Source organism: Geotrypetes seraphini, chromosome 3 (assembly GCF_902459505.1).
Source record: "Geotrypetes seraphini chromosome 3, aGeoSer1.1, whole genome shotgun sequence".
NCBI classification, from domain to species: Eukaryota; Metazoa; Chordata; class Amphibia; order Gymnophiona; family Dermophiidae; genus Geotrypetes; species Geotrypetes seraphini.
The window spans coordinates 376,958,657-376,983,671 of record NC_047086.1 but is presented as its reverse complement, the minus strand read 5'-3'; the positions used below and the strand labels follow the sequence as shown (position 1 = coordinate 376,983,671).

General features: G+C 45.0%; 1 protein-coding gene across 1 annotated transcript in view; it reads right to left on the bottom strand.

Annotated features, from left to right (window-relative positions):
• Positions 1–24,066, bottom strand: part of NRXN1 (neurexin 1) — a 1,819,236-nt gene extending 1,795,170 nt beyond the window's left edge. The window contains 3 exon segments of the mRNA XM_033938516.1: positions 19,143–19,911; positions 20,310–20,504; positions 22,979–24,066. Coding sequence (XP_033794407.1) covers positions 19,143–19,911; positions 20,310–20,312 — 772 coding nt within the window. The 5' untranslated portion in view covers positions 20,313–20,504; positions 22,979–24,066.
• Between the last annotated feature and the right edge of the window lie 949 nt (positions 24,067–25,015).

Below are 25,015 nucleotides of genomic sequence, written 5' to 3'. Positions count from 1 at the left end.
TCAACGTGGATAAGTGTAAAGTGATGCATGTCGATAACAAAAATCTCATGCACGAATACAGGATGTCCGGGGCGGTACTTGGAGAGACCTCCCTGGAAAGAGACTTGGGAGTTCTGATCGTCAAGTCGATGAAGCCATCCGCACAATGTGCGGCGGCGGCAAAAAGGGCGAACAGAATGCTAGGAATGATAAAGAAGGGGATCACAAACAGATCAGAAAGGGTTATCATGCTGCTATACTGGGCCATGGTGTGCCCTCACCTGGAGTACTGCGTCCAGCACTGGTCACCGTACATGAAGAAGGACATGGTACTACTCGAAAAGGTCCAGAGAAGAGTGACTAAGATGGTTAAGGGGCTGGAGGAGCTGCCGTACAGCGAAAAACTAGAGAAATTGGGCCTCTTCTCCCTTGAACAGAGGAGATTGAGAGGGGACATGATCGAAACATTCAAGGTACTGAAGGGAACAGACTTAGTAGATAAGGGCAGGTTGTTCACCCTCTCCAAGGTAGGAAGAACGAGAGGGCACTCTCTAAAGTTGAAAGGGGAAGATTCCGTACGAACGTAAGAAAGTTCTTCTTCACCCAGAGAGTAGTAGAAAACTGGAACGCTCTTCCGGAGTCTGTCATAGGAGAAAATACCCTCCAAGGATTCAAGACAAAGTTAGACAAGTTCCTGCTGAACCAGAACGTACACAGGTAGGGCTAGTCTCAGTTAGGGCGCTGGTCTTTGACCAGAGGGCCCCCTCGTGAGCGGACTGCTGGGCACAATGGACCCCAGGTTTGACCCAGCAGCGGCAATTCTTATGTTCTTATTTTCTTAGGGCCTAAGTTCTGGGTCTAACAGAATGAACTCCTTCTTGATCTGGTTTCAAGGGGTGTATTACCCAACCGGGAGGACAAATTCCCAAATGTTTACTGTTCACCTTAGAGTTTTCTTCTTGTATAACATTTCTCGTCTATGAGTGTATGAAAAGAATAAAGAGAAGACAGTGTGTGTGGCACTATAGGTTGCTCCAACAGCCCCCTTTTGTGGGTGTTTGGGTAGTCTGCATATTGCCATCCCGACCTCTTTCAAGGGTATCAACAATAAAGACTTCAGTTGAGAATCACTGGTGGAGAGATATGCTAATTTTAAACAGATGTCGGGCAACCCAGTGCTGCCATGTAATAAATGCTGTACTTCTGTTTTTTTATCAATATATAATTTCTAACATGACAAGGCATACACAACTTGTGAATCTGCGTCAGTGAACAATAATACACACAATTAGCTTGGAAAGATTTGGAACTGGTAGTACACCGTGACTTACTAATGTATTAAAAAAAATTTGCTTTTTCAATTATCCAGAGAGGATTCATCCACCAGCATCAGGAAAAAAAAAAACAACTTAAGCTCCTTAAATCTGACCAAATGATTTATAACCCACCCTCTCTCAGTGTAGAATGAATGTGCTAAATATATTGTACCGTTCTATTCAAGGAATTTTTTTACAGTTCTTTTAAATTTCTGAAAAATGCAATGATGGCACTGGATATTCCTAAATACCAACACATGTTCCACTATAAGAACATAAGAATAGCCTTATGGGTCAGACCAATGATCCATAAAGTCCAGAAGCCTATTCTCACGGTGATCAATCCAGGTCCCTAGTGCCTGGCCAAACCTCAAGGAGTAGCAACATTCCACTCAGAATCCTAAAGAATATCAAGATTCCAGAATTCCAAAAGAGTAACAAAAGATTCCAGAACCCCAAAGAGTAGCAACAATCCATGCTACCGATCCAGGGCAAGCAGTGGCTTCTCTCCATGTCTTTCTCAATAACAGACTATGGACTTTTCCTCCAGGAACTTCTCCAACCCTTTCTTAAAACACTATCCGCTCTTACCATATCCTCTGGCAACGCGTTCCAGAGCTTAACTATTCTCCGAGTGAAAAAAAATTCCGTCCTAAATTCTCTGAGTGAAAAAAAAATAACCCAAAAAAAACCCAGCGCCCAAGCATAATAGGAAATTATTACACGCTTCCGAGAGCTTTCTAAATTATGTCTTAGATAAGTGTAGCATGGCTCTTGGAAAAACATGATAAGTGCTAACCAGATGCCGATGGCAGTCACTCTTTTTTTCCCCTTTCTACTAGGCCGTATCAGTAAGCCTGTAGTCTCTAGTAATATTAGTTACTATTGAGTGCCTTCTATTTATTATCTTTGCTGTCATTTATCATTTCTAAAGCACCACCAGATATCATACAGCATTCTAAAGCAGTTTATTGCCTCCAGCACTCCCTCTTCAATACGGTCAATGCAAAAGGCTTCACCTTCTCATGCAGCTGTACTTTAAAGCACCAGATCGTAGGGCTGAGGATTTGCTCGCTCAGCATCTGTTCACTGTATTTTGGGTTAGGGACCGATTTAAGAATCGGCCAAAATTTGGGGGAGGAAAGCAAAAACCACCAAGCTTTGAGGATTCTACTCAAAGTTTTGAAAGAGAATAATTCCACAAGAGTAAAAGTGCATAACCTTGCACAACATAATGAGAAAGCAGATGGATGTAAGAACCAGACGTTGTGGCAGCCATTTTGAAAGCAGAGCCAGCATGAGCAGCTATCCTATCCTAGTTCACAGGGCTTCAGTTAGTTGGGTCTGAGGGATCTATAGATAGGTAAGCATATGTGTTTGGGGAGGAGGGCATAAGAAGAATAAGTGGAGATGCTGGTTAAGCAGGAGGGCACAATTTTGGCACCACAATACCCGTTGTGCATATAAGAACATAAGAATAGCCTTATGGGTAAGACCAATGGTCCATCAAGTCCAGTAGCCTGTTCTCACGGTGGTCAATCCAGGTCCCTAGTACCTGGCCAAAACCCAAGGAGTAGCAACATTCCATTCAGAATCCTAAACAATAGCAAGATTCCAGAATCCCAAAAGAGTAACAAAAGATTCCGGAACCCCAAAGAGTAGCAACATTCCATGCTACCGATCCAGGGCAAGCAGTGGCTTCCCCCTTGTCTTTCTCAATAACAGACTATGGACTTTTCCTCCAGGAACTTGTCCAAACCTTTCTTAAAACCAGCTACGCTATCCGCTCTTGCCACATCCTCTGGCAACGCGTTCCAGAGCTTAACTATTCTCTGAGTGAAAAAATATAAATATATAATTTGTGATGGTCCTGGTGTATATAATAAGCAAGAGCTTATGAGAGCTTTACCAAAAGATTAAAGTTTAGATTTCTTAATTTTCCTAAAAGCGATCTTGTTTCTCTTAATGGAAATGGTTAGGAAATTTTATAGGGAGGTTATTAAAGTTCTCTTTATACCAGCAGGTTTCTCACATAGAAATCAAGTTGTTCAGAGTTGGGAAGCTGTTTCAGTGACGGCTTAAATTGTACGACATTACTGGAGATCACTGATGGTCACCCACACGAGCTAGATAGAATTTAGATCCAGAAGCTTGTTTTTAGGAACAGAGCCATAAGCTTTTTGAGATTCACAATTTCTGTTTTTCCTGATATTTCTTGTGCTTCCGCAAGATATAAGGCCTTCTGAGTTTGAGGGAGATAGCTACCTCAGGAAGTGCAGTCTTTGGCTACACTTCTTTGCTTATGTGTAATAAGATGGCAGAAAAACCAGAAATATATTTTTTGCACAGTTCTTGGATAACAAACCACCCCAAAAATTTGCTTCAATTATTTTCTCTATTTTGGTTAGTAATATGAAAGTATTATTGTGGACCACTTTACGGAACACTTCTACTCAAAGTTTAAAATGCAAATGTATGTATTTTGGTTGCATTGTTAAGCATTTTAGTCTACTGTAGTCTACGTTATTATTTATTTGGCTAGTCATTTGATAAGAACATACTGGGTCAGACCAAGGGTCCATCCAGCCCAGTATCCTGTTTCCAACAATGGCCAGTCCAGGTTACAAGTATCCGGCAGAATCTCGAGAAACAACAATATCACACACTACTTAATTTTGTGAATTAGAAGTCCCATGAGGCAATGGGGCATGCAGGCAGCAGCACTAGGCAGGGAAAGAGGGTGTCAGGTCAAAAGCGCGCCAGGACAAAGGCACGAGCAGACAATTGAGCGCAGCACGGAGGCACGCGCCGAAGAAAATTACTGTTTTTAGGGCTCCGACGGGGGGGCGCGTGGGGGGAACCCCCCCCCCACTTTACTTAATACAGATCGCGCCGCGTTGTGGGGGCATTGTGGGGGGTTTGGGGGGTTGTAACCCCCCACATTTTACTGAAAACTTCATTCTTTCCCTGTTTTTAGGGAAAAAGTTAACTTTACAGTAAAATGTGGGGGGTTACAACCCCCCAAACCCCCCACAACGCCGGCGCGATTTGTATTAAGTAAACTGGGGGTGCTCCCCAACAAAAACCCCCATCAGAGCCCCTAAAAACACTAATTTTCTTTGGCGCGCACCTCCGTCTTGCGCTCAGTTGTCGGCGCGCGCCTTTGTCTTCCGCGTTGTTGTCTATGAACCGGGAAAGAGCCAGGATGAGGGGAGACTCAGCAGAAGACCAGCTGCATTAATTAAGGAGTCCAGTTCCTGGAGTCCAGGTACAATCAGCTCTACTATTTAACTGACTATCTACACTAGAGAGTTGCGCGGGGACAGAAATCCCACCCATCCCCGCCAAAGTCCCACCCGTCCCCACCCGTCCCCGTGAGGACTCCCACCCGTCCCCACCCGTCCCCGCGAGGAATCCCTCCGTCCCCACCCGTCCCCACGAGGAATCCCCTCCGTCCCCACCCGTCCCCGCGAGGAATCCCCTACGTCCCCGCCTGTCCCTATAAACTACAGAAATAGTTATTTCATTTAATTATGCTACTGAATTAAAGGCTCTGGTAGAAACCCATTTAAAAATAAGCAAAAAGACTTTATTAATTTGGAAATATTAATTGGGAAGAATACATACTTTGTAAACGGGTTTCTACCAGAGCCTCTAATGTTTATAAATTTTTATCAACACAACTAATATACTACTTTATCCTTAAGCAAAAAAAAAAAAATAATAATTTTTTTCCTACCTTTATTGCCTGGTTTCTGCTTTCTTCATGTTCTCATTCAATTCCTTCCATCCACTGCCTCTCTTCTCTCTGTGTCTTCCATTTGCTCTGTTACTGTGCCTCTACCCTTTCTCCCCCCTCCCAAATTGGTCTGGCACCCATCTTTTTTCCCTCCGCTCCCCCCATAGTCTGGCACCTCTGTCTTCTTCCCTGCCAGCGTCTTCTTCCCATTCCCTCTTCCCCATTTCCTTTCAGTGTCCTTCTCCCCCACCATCTTTCCCATGTCCTGTCAGGCAGCATCCTTCTCCCCTCTCTGCCTTCCCCATGTCCTTTCAGTGGCATTCTCCACCCCTTTGTCTTCCCCAGTGCTTTCAGGGTCCTTCCCCCCCCCTTTCTCCCGTTTACCCCATGTCCTTTCAGCGTTCTTTTCCACCCCTTTGTCTTCCCCAGTGCTTTCAGCGGCCTTCTCCCCCCTTAAGCGTCTTTTCTTCTCCATTCCACCTTTCCTCCCTCCCTGCCTCCACCTTTGTGGCGCTTTTGCACCCGACCGACAACAGAACAGGCCCGGTCGGACAAATCTCCCTGTCCTGTAGCCGCGAATCTAAATTACCTTCTTACAGCAGCTGGAGTAGTGAAGCTGCTGTAAGAGGTAATTTAGATTCGCGGCTACAGGGCAGGGAGATTTGTCGGCCGGGCCTGTTGTCGGTCGATCGGGGGATCTGACCGGCTGTGCACATTCTCCGGGGCGGTCCGCCCCCTCCCCCCCTCTTTCGTACGCCATTGCCTTCTTCCTACCTGCCCTGCCGCACACAGCCGACCGGAAGTCTTCCTGATGTCAGCGCTGACGTCGGAGGAAGGGAGGGCTTTGCTTAAGCCCTCCCTCCGACGTCAGCGCTGACATCGGGAAGATTTCCGTTCGGATGTGTGCTGCGACAGGGCAGGTAAGGAGAAGGAGACTACCCTCGCGGCTCGACCAACCCCACTGCGATCCAACCCCGCAGGAACCCCGCGACCCTCGGAGGCGTCCCCACGGGATCCCCGCGACCCTAGGGGGCGTCCTCACGGGATCCCCGTGACCCAAAGGGGGAACCCGCGGGATCCCCGCGGGTCCCGCGGGATTCCCATCATCCCCGTTCCCGTGCAGCTCTCTAATCTACACTCTGAGTGAAGGGTTTAAAAGAGAGGGTTTTCTCTTATTTCTTTGGTGAGGAGAAAGCAAGATGGAGAGGGAACAGAGGCAGCATCCTTTGAGACTAGATATAAATGGGGAAGGGAAAAAGTTGCAGTCCCTGGGCCCAAGAAAAAGGAGTTCCTAGGATATTAAGGCCCAAATTCTGTAACCGGCGCCTATTTTGGAGACGCCCAACTAGATAGAAGCCTATCTAAATTGATTAACAAGCTCTATTAAGCTTTATAATAGCAACAATTGAAACTTAGGCGCCTATCAAGAAAGAGCGATTCTGCAATAAGGTGCCTCTAAAAATTTAGGCGGCCTTCAAAAAAAAAAAAAAAAAAATAGGCGCTATGCACATTAGGCGTGGGTGTGACTACATGTTAGGCGCCTTATTGCAGAATCGCTGCTCTTAAGCGTGCTTACGCGCTTACATAGGCGCCTAATTTTTAGTTGTGCCTAGAGCTGGCCTATTTATTGGTCACCTCCAAAATAGGTGCCACTCAGTGTGATTCACTAAACAGCACCCAATTTGACTTGAATCGCGCTGAACAGTGTCTATTTCGGCACCTAACTTTTTGGGCGCTTCTTACAGAATTTGCCCCTATCCCATTTCCAGGTTATTTTGGGGATTCAGGTAGGAGCCTAAAGAGATACTCTAAACTTAGAAGTTTCAAGCAGTGGCGTACCTAGGGGGGGGCGGGGGGGGCGGGCCGCCCCGGGTACCAGCCCTAAGGGGGTGTTCCCGGCCTTGCCGTTCAGTCCCCCGCCACCCCCGAAGGACCGCTCGCCCCACTGACCTTCCTGCACCACCTGTGAAGCAGCCCGCAGCAGGATCGCGAAGTCAGCGTCAGCTTCCCTGCGCTGCTTCCTGCGCCGCGATCCCGCCCCTCCTCTGACGTCAGAGGAGGGGCGGGACCGTGGCGCAGGAAGCAGCGCAGGGATCGCTGACGCTGACTTCGCGATCCTGCTGCGGCTGCTTCATAGGTGGTGCGGGGAGGCCAGGGGGGCGAGCGGTCCTTCGGGGTGGGTCGGGGCATCAGGCCTTCAGGGTGGGGCGGGCGGGCAGGCAAGCAGGCTTTCAAGGGGGAGGGGGTGACAGGCAGGCAGGCAGGCCTTCAAGGGGGGACAGGCCTTCGGGGGGGGGTGCAGACCTTCAAGGGGTGCAGGCCTTCAAGGGGGGCAGGCAGGCCTTCAGGGGGGTGCAGGCCTTCGGGGGGGGTGTAGGCCTTTGGGGGGGTGCAGACCTTCAAGGGGGTGCAGGCCTTCAAGGGGGGGGAAACAGGCCTTCAAGGGGGGAAAGGCAGGCAGGCCTTCAAGGGGGGGACAGGCCTACAAGGGGGGGGGGGGACAGGCCTCCAAGGGGGGGTGCAGGCCTTCAAGGGGGAGACAGGCCTTCAAGGGGGGGGAAAGGCAGGCAGGCAGGCCTTAAAGGGGGGACAGGCCTACAAGGGGGGGACAGGCCTACAAGGGGGTGGGACAGGCCTTCAAGGGGGGGACAGGCCTTCGGGGGGGTGCAGGCCTTCGGGGGGGGGGTGCAGTCCTTCAAGGGGGTGCAGGCCTTCAAGGGGGGGAAAGGCAGGCAGGCAGGCCTTCAAGGGGGGGACAGGCCTACAAGGGGGGGAGAAGCTACAAGGGGGTGGTACAAGCCTTCAAGTGGGGGACAGGCCTTCAAGGGGGGAAAGGCAGGCAGGCAGGCCTTCAAGGGGGGACAGGCCTACAAGGGGGGGGGAGAAGCTACAAGGGGGTGGGATAGGCCTTCAAGTGGGGGACAGGCCTTCGGGGGGGGTGCAAGCCTTCGGGGGGTGCAGACCTTCAAGGGGGGGACAGGCAGGCAGGCCTTCAAGGGGGGGGACAGGCCTACAAGGGGAAGGGACAGGCCTTCAAGGGGGGTGCAGGCCTTCAAGGTGGGACAGGCAGACCTTTAAGGGGGGACAGGCCTTTGGGGGGGGACCATGATTTAGAAGTACACGGAGGGAAGGGGGTGTTCAAAGAGACATGCATATGCCAAACTTTGGGGGGGGGAAGAAATAATGGGTCTGAAAATAGAGGAGAGGGAGAGAGATGATGGACCATGGGATTTAGGGAGGGAAGGAACAGAAAGGGAGAGAAATTGGACACAAGGGATGGTGTGGAGGAGGGATAGAGATACTGGATAGGAGGGTAATTAGGAAAAGAAACGGAGAGATGGTGGACTCTGGGATGGTGGGGAAGGAGGGAGAGATGCCGAATGAAAGGGTATTTAAGAAAAGGTGGATCTGTGGAGGGAGATGAAAAAAAGGAAAGATACCAGACTTCCTGGGAAGGGAAGGGAAATGGAAAGGGAGGACAGAGTTGGCTGATGGATGGTTAGCATGCAGAAAGAAGGAGACCCTGGCAAGCAAGTTATCAGAAGAAAACCAGAGCCTTGGACCAACAAGATTTGAAATATAACCAGACAACAAAAGGTAGAAAAATTAATTTTATTTTCTGTTTTGTGATTATAACATGTCAGATTTGAAATGTGTATCCTGCCAGAGCTGGTGTTGGACTGCAAACGTGAGCTAGGATTTAACAGAAAGAGGAAAAGTCCTTTTTGTTTCTTTATTTTATTTACACCACAGCGCCAGTGTGGTTAGGAGAAGCCAAAGGGGGTGAAAAAGCTATAAAACCCACCAGGAGTTTTGAAAAAAATCACCCAACTGGGCAGGAAAATCGAATTGAAAAACCAATTCAATAGGGCTGAATCGAATCAAAATTTTTTTTTCCTGTATCTGGCAGCATTAGTTTGCGCTACTGTCTTAGACTTTAGGACCTGGGATTGGGGAGAGATGGCATCCTCAGTACTTTATAATGCAAGTGAAACGAGGATTTGGTCAGACTTTTGAAGGGTCTGCAGAAAAAAAATATTGTATAGGCCGGGGACATGAGACAGCAGGAAATGGGAACTTTTCTTCCTTCTATTTTTGTGAATGGAAAGGCTGAGGATGTCAGAGAGGTCAGTTAAAATATGTGCTTTATAAGAAAATATAATAATGTGTTTTATAAAGTTTATAGCATAGCTGGCCTACCCAGTGAGGTGTTCCTAGTGGTGATGGTGGCAGCGTGTCAATGTGTTGAGAGGAAGAGGTGGTCTGGGAAATTCTGCTGAGCAAACTCCGGGCCCATTTCCACCCCCCCAGTTAGTCCACTCCACTCAACTGGTTCACACACTGAGTGGGTCTTTGGGTGTTGTTTTGGGATCTCTTCCAGTGGTTTATCTCCTTCTGGTCCAAGGAAGGAAACTTTGTTATCCTTAGCATTGACCTACAGAATGTGTTTGTAACAGCACTGCTTGTGTGGCATTAGGCTATGTAGTGATCGAAAGAAAAAAACAGACCTTTGCACATTTTTGCACTATATGGTGGGTGTATGAGGAGATTCACATTTCCTGCACAGCTAAGTCCATGTGAAGTTACCTTGTGCTGTATTTGACATCTAGCAAGGTCGCTGTTTGAAAGGAAAGATCTAAACTTAAAAATGAAGTGGCCAGAAGTTATGGTAAAAGCAGATAGTGTAGCTGGTTTTAAGAAAGATTTGGACAAATTCCTGGAGGAAAAGTCCATAATCTGTTATTAAGACATGGGGGAAGTGTCTGCTTGCCCTGGATCGGTAGCATGGAATGTTGCTACTCTTTGGGTTTTGACCAGGTATTAGTGGTCCTGGATTGGCTACCATGAGAATGGGCTACTGGGCATGATGGACCATTGGTCTGACCCAGTTAGGCTATTCTTATGTTATGTTCTCATCTGTAGGGGCCTTTGTTTTCACTTCTTATTTTAATGTATTTTTTTTCTGGGAACTTATCAGTGTTTTTTATAATGGGAACAAAAATGGAAGAGAATTAATGTGTGTGGAATGGGGGGTAACTAATTTCTTCAGCTAAATAATTCAATCCACTTCAAACAGACATAGGAGAACTTGTGCACCATTCACACACCCTCCAACCAAAAACGTCAAAAGAAAAAAACTGTTCGACAACCTCCTAGCCTTTCGAGCTGCAACACTCGACCCCCAACTCTACAACCAATTGATATCAACCACAGACTGCAAAACCTTCAAAAAGAAATAAAAACCCTTCTATTCAAAAAACACATAAAACCGAACTAACACAATCAGAACTGTCCCAAGCATCACCTGCAACTACTCCATATGTACTTCTGATGTCATGACAATTCAGACATAATTTATGTTATGTTATGTTTGGAATATAAAAAAACTTTCACTGCCTGTTTATATTCTGACCATTTATTCCATTTCATGGTTATTGCAAAAAAAAAAAAAAAAAAAAAAAAAAATTTTTTTTACATGGGGGGGGGGGGGGGGGGGGGGTCAAAAAATGATGGGCCCCGGGTGCCACATACCCTAGGTACGCCACTGGTTTCAAGTTCAAGTTTCAAGTTTAATATTTTTCTTGATTGATCGCTTAATCAAATTCTAAGCGATGAACATATTAAAATATAGTCAAATAAGAGACAAAACATTACAAACTTTAAATAATAACATTGGGTAGATAACTAATACATTATACTCATTACATAAGGTAAGATAGGGGTTTGAAATACAATTAATAAAGAAAAGCAAAACAAATGAAAAATACAATAGGGAAATAAATAACCACAGAGCATAATACAATAAAATAAAATCGCTGGTTTAAGAACTGTTTAATTAAATATTAAAAGCAGAAATGTTTTTAGATTACTTTTAAATTTTCCCAGGTCCTGCTCATTCCGTAAATAAATTGGGAGAGCGTTCCAAGTTTGAGGAGCAGTTACCGAAAAAATAAACTGACGTCTAGTATTAATAACCTTAAGTGATGGAATGGTCAACAAATTTTGCTCGTTAGATCTCAAGGTTCTGCTTGGATGATATGGTATTAATTGTTTAAATATGAATGCAGGAGTCTTGTAGAGAAGAGAGTTAAAAACAAGCAAACAGAGTTTATATGTTATCCGATGGATAACTGGGAGCCAGTGTGCATCTATCAAAAGGGGCGTAACATGGTCATATTTTCTAGACTTGGTGATCAGTTTAATGGATACATTCTGGATAATTTGAAGACGTTTAATTTCATTTAGTGATATCCCCTTAAAAAGAGCAGAAAGTCTTCCCCGTTCTTATAATGGCTCTAATGGGGGAACAACTAGAGAGGCTTAAGGTTGACGTCCCCATAATCGCAACTCTGTAGGCACTTTACGGCACCTAATGCCAATGGAGGCATGGCTTAACCTTTTCCTATCGTGTGTCCCGGCTGACGGGACATTCCAAAAATGTCGTTGCCATCGTTATGTCCCATGGCATGGGACATACAGTACACAACAGGAACACAAAATATTTGAATTTACAGACTTATGACTTACTTACATTATGTCTACAATAGCCGTAAATGATAACGGTGAATAATACAAAACTTTGCTAAAATAATTACGATTGGAACCAGCGTAACATAAAATTTATTACGATAGGAAAAGTTTAATGCCGGAAATTGCATTAGGTGCCATAAAGCACCTATGGGGAGGTGCGATTCACATCAAAAGGTAGACGCCCGAAATATAGGCCTGCTCAAGAGGAGGCAGTAAAAAGGAGCCCTAAATGTATTATTATTCATCTAGTCATGCTTTTTCATGTAATATTTGTATTATTCTATAGTGTTTTATGTGTACATTACCCCTGTTGCAGTCAATTTGGGCAAAATGTGGTCACATCGGTTTAAGATTTGAATAAAGATGTTGCTTTGGACTCCTAGGTACTGTTTTCGTGGTTTCATTTGGACCTACACAGCCTCTTCTTTTTGTGCAAAATTTATGGACTTCTTCAAACATCAAGCAGAACAGTATATGGGAAAACGAACGCTAATCTAGAGACTAACTACACAGAACAAGAACAATTAGGGTTCCTTTAGTTAAACAATTTAAAGAATGAATTCAAAATTTACCGGCATTATGTCAATGCTGGAATTGTAAATTGCAGACAAGGTTGGACGTCGTATTCATGTTACAAAATTTTCAGATTGGAAGTCAACTATGACAAAAAATGATATTCCCCCCCTTTACTAAACCATCTTGGTTCTCTTCCATTTGCAATTTGTATCCCAGAAAGTACTTTTTCTGTTCCCCTTACATCTCATACACTCATTGTATGTATCTTGTTGTAAACATCTCTATCGTTTTTAGCGCAGGGAGCCACGTTAAATGCTCCGCGCTGCTCCCGACGCTCATAGAGTTCCTATGAGCCCGACGCTCATAGGAACTCTATGAGCGTCAGGAGCAGCGCGGAGCATTCAGTGCGGCTCCCTGCGGTTTAGTAAAAATGGGGAGAGGGGGATAGCTTGAAGCAAAGGGGTCTTTTTACAAAAGTGTGTTAGATTTTGAAGATATTGCGGCTTAACCCAGAATTAACATGGAAGCTGCAATTCTGACACAGTAACTACTAGGGGCGTGCCCAGCATTTTCCTTTCCACATCCTGCATTAGAAATTGCATTATCTATTTATTTTCTATCCCCTTGTCCCCAAAGAGCTCAGAACGGGTTACAGTCCGTACAAGTTTTTATCCTAACTTGTTATATACTAGGGGTCTAATACCAATGTACTTGATATACGGTTTATAGGTTACAGTTTGTCAAAGTTATCCTTACAGTACAAGTTGTTGTTTTGGTTTTTTTTAAATTTATAAACTTTATTGAACCATTTGAAGAAAATTACAAATCAAAAGCCGTAGCTTGACACACACTAGGGATATAATACCAGTATACACACACCCTCTTTTACTAAGGTGCACTAAGCTTTTTAGCGCACGATAAACATTAGCGCGTTAGCGGTTAGCGCATACGTTGATTCAGTGCGCGCTAAAACGCTTAGCGCACCTTAGTAAGCGAGGGCCCTAACGTACAGTACATGGTAATCAGTTTGCAGGTAATGTGGAGGCAGCAAGTGGTCTCATGCTGTTAGTTTTAGGTGGTATATAAGTTGTTTAAATGAATAAATAAAATTGCATGCTATTCTGAAAGGTGCCGTAACTAAATTGGCTAAGGAGCCAATTAGCTCTACTAATTGAGCACCAACAATCAATTATTGGTCTTAATTGGCAACCATCTGGATTTGCAGGTGCAATTTGCTAAATACTAGTCTATAGAAATCCACCTGCACATTTTATAGCATGCCACACCAAAGGGGGCGTGGCCGTGGGAAGACCAAGGGTGGGTCAGTGCTGTTCACTAAAGATGCACCCAGTATTGGTTCATAGACAAAACTGCGGAAGACAAAGGCGCGCGCCGACAACTGAGCGCAAGATGGAGGCGCGCACCGAAGAAAATGACAGTTTTTAGGGGCTCCGACGGGGGGGTTTTGTTGGGGAGCCCCCCCACTTTACTTAATACAGATCGCGGCAGCGTTGTGGATGGTTTGGGGGGTTGTAACCCCCCCTCATTATACTGTAAACTTAACTTTTTCCCTGTTTTTAGGGAAAAAGTGAAGTTTTCAGTAAAATGTGGGGGGTTACAACCCCCCCAAACCCCCCCACAACGCCGCGCGATCTGTATAAAGTAAAGTGGGGGGGCTCCCCCCACACACCCCCGTCGGAGCCCCTATAAACAGTTATTTTCTTCGGCGCGCGCCTCCGCGCTGCGCTCAGTTGTCAGCACGCACCTTTGTCTTCCGCGGTTTTGACCTGACACCCCCAGTATTATAGAATGCCAATATTTACACCAAGCTGCAACTGGTGTAAATCCTCACACCCAAAGCTGGGTGCAGATCCAAGTTACTCTACAAACGGCGCTTAACTCCGAGCACCATTTTTAAAAATATTGCCCGATGTGCTTTTTTTTGGGGGGGGTGCCCAAATTGGGTGCCACTTTCTGAACCTAGTTCTAAATGCGGTATGTTAATTGCTACACATGCTCCATGTCCCTACTTCTACCCTCATGCAAAAGTCCCTTAACCTATAACTTAGTATGCAATAACCATAAAAATACCACAAAAGTGGTTAGCGCAGTTTTCATTAATAGTAGTAGTACCCTGCTTCCCCAAAAATAAGCCCTAGCATGATTTTTAAAGATGCTCCTAATATAAGCCCTAGTTAAGATCAACCCCTGAAGCCCCTCCCCCCCGAATGTCCCCAACACTCCCTGACTCTATCCCTGACACGAGTGCTGTCTGATTTGCTGAAAAAATTGGATTTGAGGATTCAGCAACCCCCACCCCTGCTGCTTTAGGAGGCCTCGGAGTGAAGGTATGTCAGTCTCACGGTGGGAGGGTTGGTGGGGGTTCTGCTGCACAGGGGGATGGGAAGGAGGAATAGAAAGATGCTGCACAAGGTGATAGGTGAGAGGGGAGGAAAGATGCTGCACATGGGGGGGGGAGAAAGAAAGAGGAAGAAATAGGGTGTAGAAGAGGAAGGGAGAGGCGATTGTTGTACATGAAAAAAATAAGACATCCCCCGAAAATAAGACAGTGTCATATTAATTTTGGGTCCAAAAAACGCATTAGGGCTTATTTTCGGAGAAAGACAGTAGTAGTAGTTGTTAACATGGTGTTTATTATACAGTAACAGCCTAACACTCTTTAATAAAAGGGCTCCAAAACCCCTTGAAAATAAATCTTTAATTCATTTCCTGTTTTTCCCTAGGCCACCCCTCCCCCCACTTTTGAAATTACCTTTTCATATTATGATTACAGGTATGTTTAACAGACAGGAAGGGATGTGCTAATTGGAAAGGATAATAGAAAGTCCTAATATAGATTTCTAGCATATTTTTCAGCACACAAAAAAAAAGTCCGACATGCAGCTTGTGTGACATTTAGAAAAATAAAACAATGTATGTCATAAAGTACTTCATCACTGGAGACATTAATAAATGTGTGGGTTGTTCTATCATTAAAGCGTGTTGAAGAAAGAGCATGAAGAACCAGTAACTACCGTGTTTCCCCGAAAATTAAACACTGTCATATTAATTTGGGGCCCAAAAAAGGCACTAGGTCTTACTTTCGGGGTAGGTCTTCTTTTTTTCATGTACAATGATCCTCTCTCCCTTCCTCTCCTCCACTCCAATTCTTCCTATTTCCTTTCTCTCCCCCACATGTGCAGCATCTTTCCTCCCCTCTCACCCATCCACTTGTGCAGTATCACCCTCCCTCCCATCCCTCCGGGAAGCATCTTTCTATCCCCCCCAACGCTTGCCGCCGCGCACCCCCTGACCCATCTCACACTCCCCATCCGAACCGTGAGACAGGAATACCTTATTAACAGCGTCAGCAGCAATCTACACAGGCTACTTCACAGCCTTCTATCTCCCGGGTGTTCCTCTGCCGCGTTGCTGATGACATCATCAGTGATGCGACAGAGGAACACCCAGGACATAGAAGGCCGCGAAGCAGCCTGTGTAGATTGCTGCCGACGCTGTTATAAGGTATAAGGTATTCCTGTCTCGTGGTTCGGATGGGAGGAAGAGATGAGGGTCAGCGGGCGGGGGGAAGCACTGCTGCTGCCAGCGACTAGGGCTTATTTTCGAGAAAACATGGCATTTTAACATCCTTAATCCTGTCCCCCCAAAAAATATCTTTCTACTAATTCAGCATCATTCACTTGCACCAGCTGATAGGCAGGGCAGTTAACCAGTAGTTTATCACGCAGCAGATACTTTTTTTCAATAATACATGCCGATTAAATTATATAACTAGTGATTTAAAATGATAGAGATCTCCACTGTACTATTTAGCACATATCTATATCCAGATGGCAGCATCAGTGCCTGTCATTTAGAGAACAAACTGCCTAAAATTAGTTTCCAAATGCGATTTTTGATGCAGAGTGGATCTAGGCTTTATTTTCTATGCCAGCAGTTATGATATGTTTACTTCGTGTTCTCTGTGTCAAATGCTTCGCAGTTATTTTATACTGGCTGTCTGACCTGAAAGTCGGAATTTCACACGTTGTTTGCACTCGCTTTCTGTTTCCTTAACTGGCAAAAAATATATAAGAACTATTTGCATGCAGTGGCGTAGTGAAGGTGGGAAGAGCCGGGGATGGTGGAGCCCCTCCCCCATCCTCTTCTCCGCCCCACCTCTGCACGCTCTTTCCCCGCCCCCCTCCTGCGCAGCGTCCCTTCCCCCATACCTCAGGAACGTTCATGGCGCAAGCACCAGCCCCGCCCCCCTCCTCAAGCTGCTGTTGTGCCAGCATTGGCTCTTCCTCCGATGTCACTTCCTAGGCGCGAGTCCAGGAAGTGATGTCAGAGAAAGAGCTGATGCTGGCGCAACAGCAGGTTGGAGGTTGCTTTTCATGCCATGAACGTTACAGAGGTACGGCGGGAAGGGAAGCGGTGCACACGTGCAGGAGGGGGGGGGGGTTGGGGGAGGAGCAGGGGGCAGAAAGGAAGACGGGCGCCCTCACCAAGACAGCGCCTGGAGTGGACCGCCTCCCCCTTACTACGCCAATGTTGGCATGAAATGATATTGGTGCCTACTATTAATTATTTCTATAGCGCTACCAGACGTACGTAGCAGTGCTGTATAAAGTCACAAAGAATAAGAAAACAGTCCCTGTTTGAAAGAGCTTACAATCTAAACAGGCAAGACAGACAAACAGGATGTGATGGATACAGTTAAGGGGAACGGTTAATCAGCGGGTTGGGTTGGAGAGCAGAGGAGTAGGATTAAGAACTGAAAGCTATATCAAAAAGGTGGGTTTTCAGTCTGCTTTTAAGGGAAGTCTGAGATCTACCAGTTGACCATAACTAATTCAGTACTTTTGAATTTTCTCCATAACGTACCCAACAGCCCCATTTGAAAAGGAAATTCTTAATATTGTAAACTTGCCTGAAAACATTTGCACTGTAATTTTAAAAGCCATTTGGTAGGTACTATAATGCATGACTTGTGTCTAACTTGTTCTTTGAAGGGATCAAGCATACCAATCTCTGGCCCCACCTCCGACCTTTCTAGTTGCTCATGATATGTTGAGCAAAATCTACTGTTGCCTACAGGAGACCTAAAATCAGGGCAGGATTAACTAACAGGCCAATAGGCACGTGCCTAGGGCCCGAAATGGTCAGGGGGGCCCGATGAAGGAAGGCATCAACATTGTTTTTTCCAAACAGCGATGGGCCCCTCCAGCATCGATCGGCAATGTGGGCCCTCTTGCCCCATCAACGGAAAGTAAGACAAGCAAGCAATGCGGGTAAGAAAAGCAACGGGAACTGTGTAATTGTGCAAGCCGTGCTGCTTGCCCAAAGCTTCCCTCTGACGCAGCTTCCTGTTTCCGCCTGGGCGCATGGTGGGGTGGGGCGGGGCAGGGGGCCCAGTGTACTTGTGTGCCTAGGGGCCCTCGATGAATTAATCCTGCCCTGCCTATAATTGTACACTAAAGAAACTGTATGAAGGCCAACCCTGAACTTGATAAGAAAAACACATTTATAACATTTAAAGAAGAGGGTGATACAAAATCTTAATACATTTCTCAAATGCATTTTACTTGTTTGGCAAAGATGGGTGGGGCAAAGAAGAAATTTTAACATGGAGACTGTCATAAAATGTTGACTTTTTGACAAAATACATGGGAGTCTCCAATCACAATCAGCAGAATAGACAAACTGGATTTTCCTATGAATTAAAAAAAAAATGATAAGTCTGAATAGTGTCAAAAGGGCCTCCTACAGTATTATTTTTTTAAATTCTTTAAGAAAAGGCCCTGAAAGAATCTTGATTAGAAAATAAGTTATAAATATAGTAAAAAAATGGTACAAGTCAATAAAATTGGCTAAACAGAAAGTCAGAGATTGCAACGAGAAATCGAGGTGGATCTCGAAACTAGGCTCCAACTCTAGCTCCCTCTTTTACTAAGGTGCGCTATGCTTTTTAGCGCACACTAAACACGTGCTAAATGCCAACGCGTGCACGTTATCCTATGGACGCGTTAGCGGTTAACGCACACGTTGATTTAGCTCACGCTAAATCCACACTAAAACGCTTAGCGACCCTTTGTAAAATAGGGCCTATGCCCGCAGTGGATGCTTGTCCATCCCCAGCACTGAATAACCTTCTTCACCGTGTCCAAGAAAGAAATGTGCTTTGTGTGTCAAACCCCCAAATTATTTTGGAAAGTTGTCTTCCATCTGAGAGACTCTGGAGTGTTGTTTTTTTTTTTTTGCCATGTTGTAACTACGGCTAGTCTTTAGCAAATATCGTGTCTAAAATTCAAGCATTTATGCAAAAGCTACTAAAATATAAAAGAAAAAAAAAAAAAGAAAGCATTAATCTAAAAACCATCTACTGAGCCCCCTTCTTCGTATTCTCTTTGATTTGTCAAATAACTTTCATTTTCCTTTGTTGCTTTCATCTCTCTGGACATATCAGTTATTTCCATGCACTCTCCTTTCATAATTGCCAATTGTGCCTATCATTTCCTTTGAATTCCAGTTCTAAAAAACTCTGGGCTATCTCTGCACAACGTCAAATCTGTGACACAGTAGGCACAATAACTACAATTTTCCCCCTAGGCTTTGAAAGGAAAACTATCATGCGTGGCCCTTAAAACTGAACAATGAAAGCCACGATCAAACTGAGACTCATTTTACAGCACCGATTCCCAACTTTGGCTCAACCAACTATGACCAGAGCTGGCTTTCAACATAATCAAAACAGATGATTTCAAACAAAACAAAACAAAAAACATAACTGGTGGAAGGCCTCCCTGGTCCAATCGGGGGGAATCCCTGTTTTAGTGCTATTGAACTTCTATGGAGCACTTCAGGAGAAGAACATGTGGAAGGGGGATAAGGACAATTTCCTGAGATTGTGTGTGTGTGGAAGGGGAGCATGCAGTAGTCATCAGCCCCCGCCTCTCAAAAAAAAGAGCAAAAAAATATAAAGATAAGATAAAAATATAAAACGGGTTGGAGAAGGCGGGCAGGTGATCAGGAGAGGAGAAAAAGAAAGGAAGCCTTACCTTCACTGCAGTCCTTGCCCTGGAAGCCTGTATGGGAGCAGTCGCAGACGGCCTGATCATTCACCACCGAGCAGGTCCCACCATTCAGACACACCTTCTCTTTGGCACACGGGTCCACACTGTCCTCCAGTTTCACTAAGTTGCTTTGTAAGGGCGACGAGTCATTATAATTGACTCGGATGTCCGTTATCCAACCTTGAAATGGATCATGATCCTTAACAGCCGAGAACGTCAATTTTAACGTGGCCAAGCGCAGGTCAGGCGGAATCCCGCCAATGAACAGATCACTGAAAACCGTCAGGTCCCGGCGCTTGGACTTCACCTCTACCCACTTAGTTTCTTTGTCTAAGATGAGTGACGTGTTCTTGAAGTTCCTCCTTATGACCACAGAGTGCCAAACATTGTCGTTCACAGAAGTATCAGTCATCAGCGTGGCAGGCTCGGCGCAGAAGATGGAGAAGCTAAGTCGCAGTTTCCCTTCATAGAGTATAAGCTCCAGAAAATCACAGAAACCTTCGTCATCAAAATAGACTACCAACCCACTGGAGCTTTTGGTCTTCATGTTGAAGCTCATCTCACTCTCGCAGCAAGCATTCCATTTGGGGAACCGCGTCCATTGGCCTTCAGCACCAGGGAACTCCAAGCCATAACTAAGGTCTACCAAGCAACCCAGCATTAAGGCCATCCATAGTATGAATCCTCCTTGTTTAATAATACCAGCCATGGTGAATATGTTGACAGTTTGGGGCTCTTCTGAATAGATGTATATCTTAAAAAAAAAAATAAAAAAATCCTTAGGGAGACTGAAAACTGAAATGCTGCAGTTGAATCAAATCCAACCAAAAAAAGACAAGTAATTGGAATTAATTAATTCAAGGAAGGCAGCAGCAGATTATTGGTGACTTTGGTGGGTATGGGTATGTGTAGGTATGAGTAGACCGAAGTTTACTAGAACCCCATGGTACCAAGCATGAGAATCTACTCAGTTAATCCATACCCAACGTGCGATCAGAAAAACCAACCTGATTCCCGCTTTACATTATATCCATAAGTTGCATCATTTTCCAGTGGTTGTAATAATATCTTTTTTCCCCCCTCAGCAAACCAATTAAAATTCCAGCTCTGTCTTCTATGACAGATACTAAGGTCAGATCATGGACTGAATACCATGGTGCTTCAACAGAAGACATGAATCATCACTCGAGACTCTTCGAGCTGCCTCTTCTCCCGGTAGGGCTGAAACCCATACACTGTCAGACAGCTCGCTGCTATTTGACATGCAAAGCTTGGCAGGTCCTTTCTCCTTTTCACAGCCAAACCCAAGAGATCCCAGGGTTTACATCCGACTCAGTACCCGTAAATCTGCAAAGAATTAAACAATATGTAAATATATATTTAAATAGCACCCCCTCCCCCCCAAAAAAAAAAATTAAAAAAAACACACCAAAAAACAATGTTAACCCGAAAGCTGGCAAGTTGTCTTTGGTTTATTCTGCCTTTCGCTGTTTAACCAAAGCTATGAAATACAGTAATCACAACAGCCCTGGCCATATCCATTAGTATTTGCCTTTGATTTACCAGAAATGCCTCTCCTGTGCTAAGATGCACGGAGAATACACAATGATTCACATATGTCCAATGAAAAACGCTGCCTGCTCATTGAATAACTAGCTTAACTTTTAAAAAGGTTATTCATCTGAACCGATATCTCGCACAGTTCCATTCTTATTTTATCGGCCGTTGCCCAACAAGGAGGAAAAAAATCAGCACTAAAATAGTCAAAAAGTCTTTACTGCTAATCTGCCTGCATGGTTCCCTGGAGAAATGTATTATTTTATAACTCCATCTTTTCACTACAATATTAATTCACATAATACTATCAGCCCAGGCTCTCCGTTATTTCTAAAATGTTTGAACACAGTCATAACAGATCAAAACCTCATTAAGGATCTACAGACTGGGGTTATTATGACATTTTCTTTTCACAGAATGAGGCAGGGTTTCAATGGGTTTTTAGGCAGCTTTGAAAGAAAAATATGAACCATTTTTTCCCCCCCCTGACATCTGGCCTCTATTGCTGCTGAAATGATCCCCCTGCTACTGTAGGAAAATAATCATTCTGAGTCATGCGCTGTTGACATTGTTCACACCTCAGTTTAGCTAATATCAGGTGTTTATTTTTTTTTTTTAATCCTGAAGCAAAGGATACAATGTCTGGCTATCTTTTACCGATCATTAAGACACTCTCGGCTGTTCGCCCCAATCTCAATTTCGCCTTCATTTCAGTAAAATTTAGATAGGCTGAACAGGAATGGAAGCTGTTTTACTTTTTCGACCTCTCCAGAGGAAGACAAGACGTACTCGGCACATCACATACTGTATACGTATCAAAACACTGAAAAAGCCTTTCTGAGTTCTTCTGAAGCAAAATCGTTAGGTTTTATTCTATTTGTACATATGTGAGATGTTTACTAAAACAATATACAACCTGTCTTGCCACTTCAAGTACATACATGCATATTTTTCCTACTAATTTATCGCCTAAACACAGAAGCTCAGTATCTAATTAACACTTTTTTTTTTTTTTTTTTTTTAACAAGCAGAAACTAGCAGTAATTTATTGCACCGCATCGTGCTGCTCTGTTCACGGAGGGAGCTCCAAGAGCTTTTTTGCTCAGTGCAGGGCGATCCCTACAGGAAACAGCCGAGATCCACACAACCAGGGGGGATTCCATTCTAGAAACTCCTTGATTAAAGGAGAGTGTAAACCCAGCCATCTCTCAGGACATTAGCAAACACAATTTAAAAAAATAAAAATAAAAAATCCCTAGATACCTGTCGAACTAGCTTTATAGATTCCAAATGTAATCAAGAGACATTACAAGGGATGTGGGCAAATATGTTATTTAACCAATGCAGCTTACACATGTGTTGGAAAGTGGCTTCCTAGATCCATGGAATCCCGTATTCTCCTTCTCCCCGCCCCTAAATGAGGTAGCAGGGAAAGGGGGGAAAAAAAACCCACTGATAGCAAAATATTCCAAGTCGGTCTGTCCCTCGAACAGTGAGCCGCTCCACTTAGCAAACCTATAGGCTACAGAATTAAAACAGGATAACCATTTTGTCCTTATAAAAAGGGATTTCAGCAGCAGATGCCATTTTCAAATAATCAGAAGCAGCAGCCCTAAAACAATAGATGCTGCATAAAGGGCAAAGTGACTTGTCATTTACAATTCTTTGGGGAATCCTTATTATAAAGCTCCTCAGTGTGCAGGAAAGACCAGGAGGAACCACAAATTACAGGTTGAAAGGAAAGCTATGGAAACAGCCTTGCTGCAGCCAGAGACAGGAGCGCTCTAATTTCAAAATCAGGCTAGCAGCAATCATTAATCTCTTCTTTTGCTATATCATTTCTAGAATCGAATTCGCCTCTACTAGAATAATCGATTTCTTTTCTCTAACGGGATTTGCAGTTTAACATTTTAAAAAATATATATATATAATCTCATTCAAAACATATATAAATTAGCAAAGCAACATAAGAATATTATAACAAACTGGCATTCATGCTTCTGTTTTCTCACGGTGAAATCATGCTATAAGACCTAGCACTTTCCTCACCTCCCCCCCCCCCCCTCTTTCTCTTCAAAACGATTTTGATCCCCAACACTGTTCTTTAAATCTGATTTCATGAATATATTAATGGACCCATATACCGGCCAAATACAGCGCAGGCAGTTCACCTTGCCTGCAAGGGGAAAAAAAAACCTCAACACATCATCTCCAGATTTCCAAACAGAAATAATAGATCATCGCATCCAGCATTAACTTAGTACCTCAGTTCCACCATCTCCTCATCTTCTTGTCATCTTCCAACCTACTCAGAATGCTGCACGCACCCAGCCTTGTGCATCCTATAGAGAACGGAGCCGTGGTTCCCGAGTCATGTTTATTTTTTTTTCCTGCTTCAAGAACGATCTTCACTTGAATGGATTTTTTTTTTCCTCCCCCTCCTCACCTCGTAAATATATCTGAAGCCTGGAAGGGTCAAAGGAAACGTCCCAGGTCTCTGAGCAAGGTGGAAGCGCCGAGCCTTTCCAGCGGCGTCAGGCTCCAGCTTCGCTCTCCCGGAGAGAGGGAGGGGCCCGAGGTGGGTGGGGCCGGCTCACGTGACGCTCGGCGCTGGCCGTCTGCGGGAGGGGGCGGGGCTTTCGCTGCGCTCTGCGGCACCTCTGACAGCGGCTTCTCCGACGCCCTCTGGGCGGCCCGGCAGAGCGTAGGAAGACGGAGCGGGTGACGCCCCCTCCCCCCCCCGCGATGATTTTTGAATCCCTTTTCCTCTTAATGGCACCGACCGAGACGTAACACCCCCCCCACACACACACACACCATATCGCAAAGCGATCCGACTGGGAAGGAGGAGCTGCCGATGCACAGAGCTCCGTCTTCCACAGCTGAACGCTTTAGACGACCGATCCCCGGAGATGACGGGTCTGAAGGGGTGAACAGGTGGAGCGACGCGAATTAAAAAGCCAAGCAGAGCCGCTGCTGGAGGTGACCCGGCTCCGTGTTTCTTGGGGGGGGGGGGGGAGGCGATTTGTGCGGGTTGTGGCAAGTGCAGGCTCCGTGTTGAGCACTTTTCACTGAGGGCAGGAAACAACAACAACAAAATCTTTCAGACAAAGCCCCCCCCCCAAAAAAAAAAAAAAAAATTCCTGGACTACACTAATAAAACCACTTTCGAACCAGTAACACTTCAGTGCCGACCATTATTTAACCCTTTAGGAACCCGGAGCCCCTGGAGCATAGTCGCTTTAAAGGACCGCTAAGATTTGTACGGTCGCTGGCCATTTGCCTCCCCCGTTACGCGAGAATTGATCGATGTCTCGGCGAACTTAAAAAAAAAATGGGCAAGGCGGGGCTGGCGGAATCGAGCTTTTATCGCGGCGGCCCTGAAGGAAGTGGCGAGTGCGCATGATATTAGCTGTCGGGGGGGGCAGCGCGGAGAATATCGCCCGTTCTGGCGACTAAGGAGCTTTCTGGAATCGTTTGAGCTATTCGCGGCAACTCAACCGTCGAGCATAAAAATGAAGTCCGAAATAAATCTGGACATTTAAAATAGAACTATCCGAGCTGCTTGGTTAACATGGACAATAATATGTAGAAACAAAAAGAAATACAGCAAAACCAAAAGAAGAAGCAAGTGATACCTTTTTTTTTATTATTATTACTGGACTAACTAGAGCAGTGGTCTCAAACTCCACATGTGGCCCTCGGTATGTTTATCATAATCACAAAAGTAAAATAAAACGGTTTTTTCATCATATGTCTCTTTAGCTATAAATGACGGATCTTTTCCAGATAAGCCCCGCCAAAAAGTTAACCCCCGCCACCCAAAAAAAATTATAAAAAAGAGGCGCGATCTGTAGAAAGTAAAGTGTGGGGGGGGGGTCCCCCCCTTAAAAAAAATGGTCGACAGTTTATCCTATTTTTTTATAATGTTAAGTTTCATATCCTCTTTTTTATAATCTTTTTTGGGTGCTCTGACGGGGGGGGGGCGTAGGGGGGAAACCCCCCCCCCCCCACTTTACTTTATACACATCGCGCCGCGTTGTGGGGCCGTTGTGCTGAGAACTTCACTGGTTAAGGTTGTGTGCGCTGGCAAAAGGTGGCGGGGCTTAACTTTCGGCGCGTCCACTTTTTCCATTAGTGGCGGGGCTTATCTGGAAAAGATCCTAAATGACAATATTATTATTAAGACTTAGCCAAAAGGAAAGATTTATAAACTATAAAGAGTTTTACCTCATGCAAAATTGTCATTTCTTTAATAAGACATTAATTATTTTTTTCTGAGGCCCTCCAAGTACCTACAA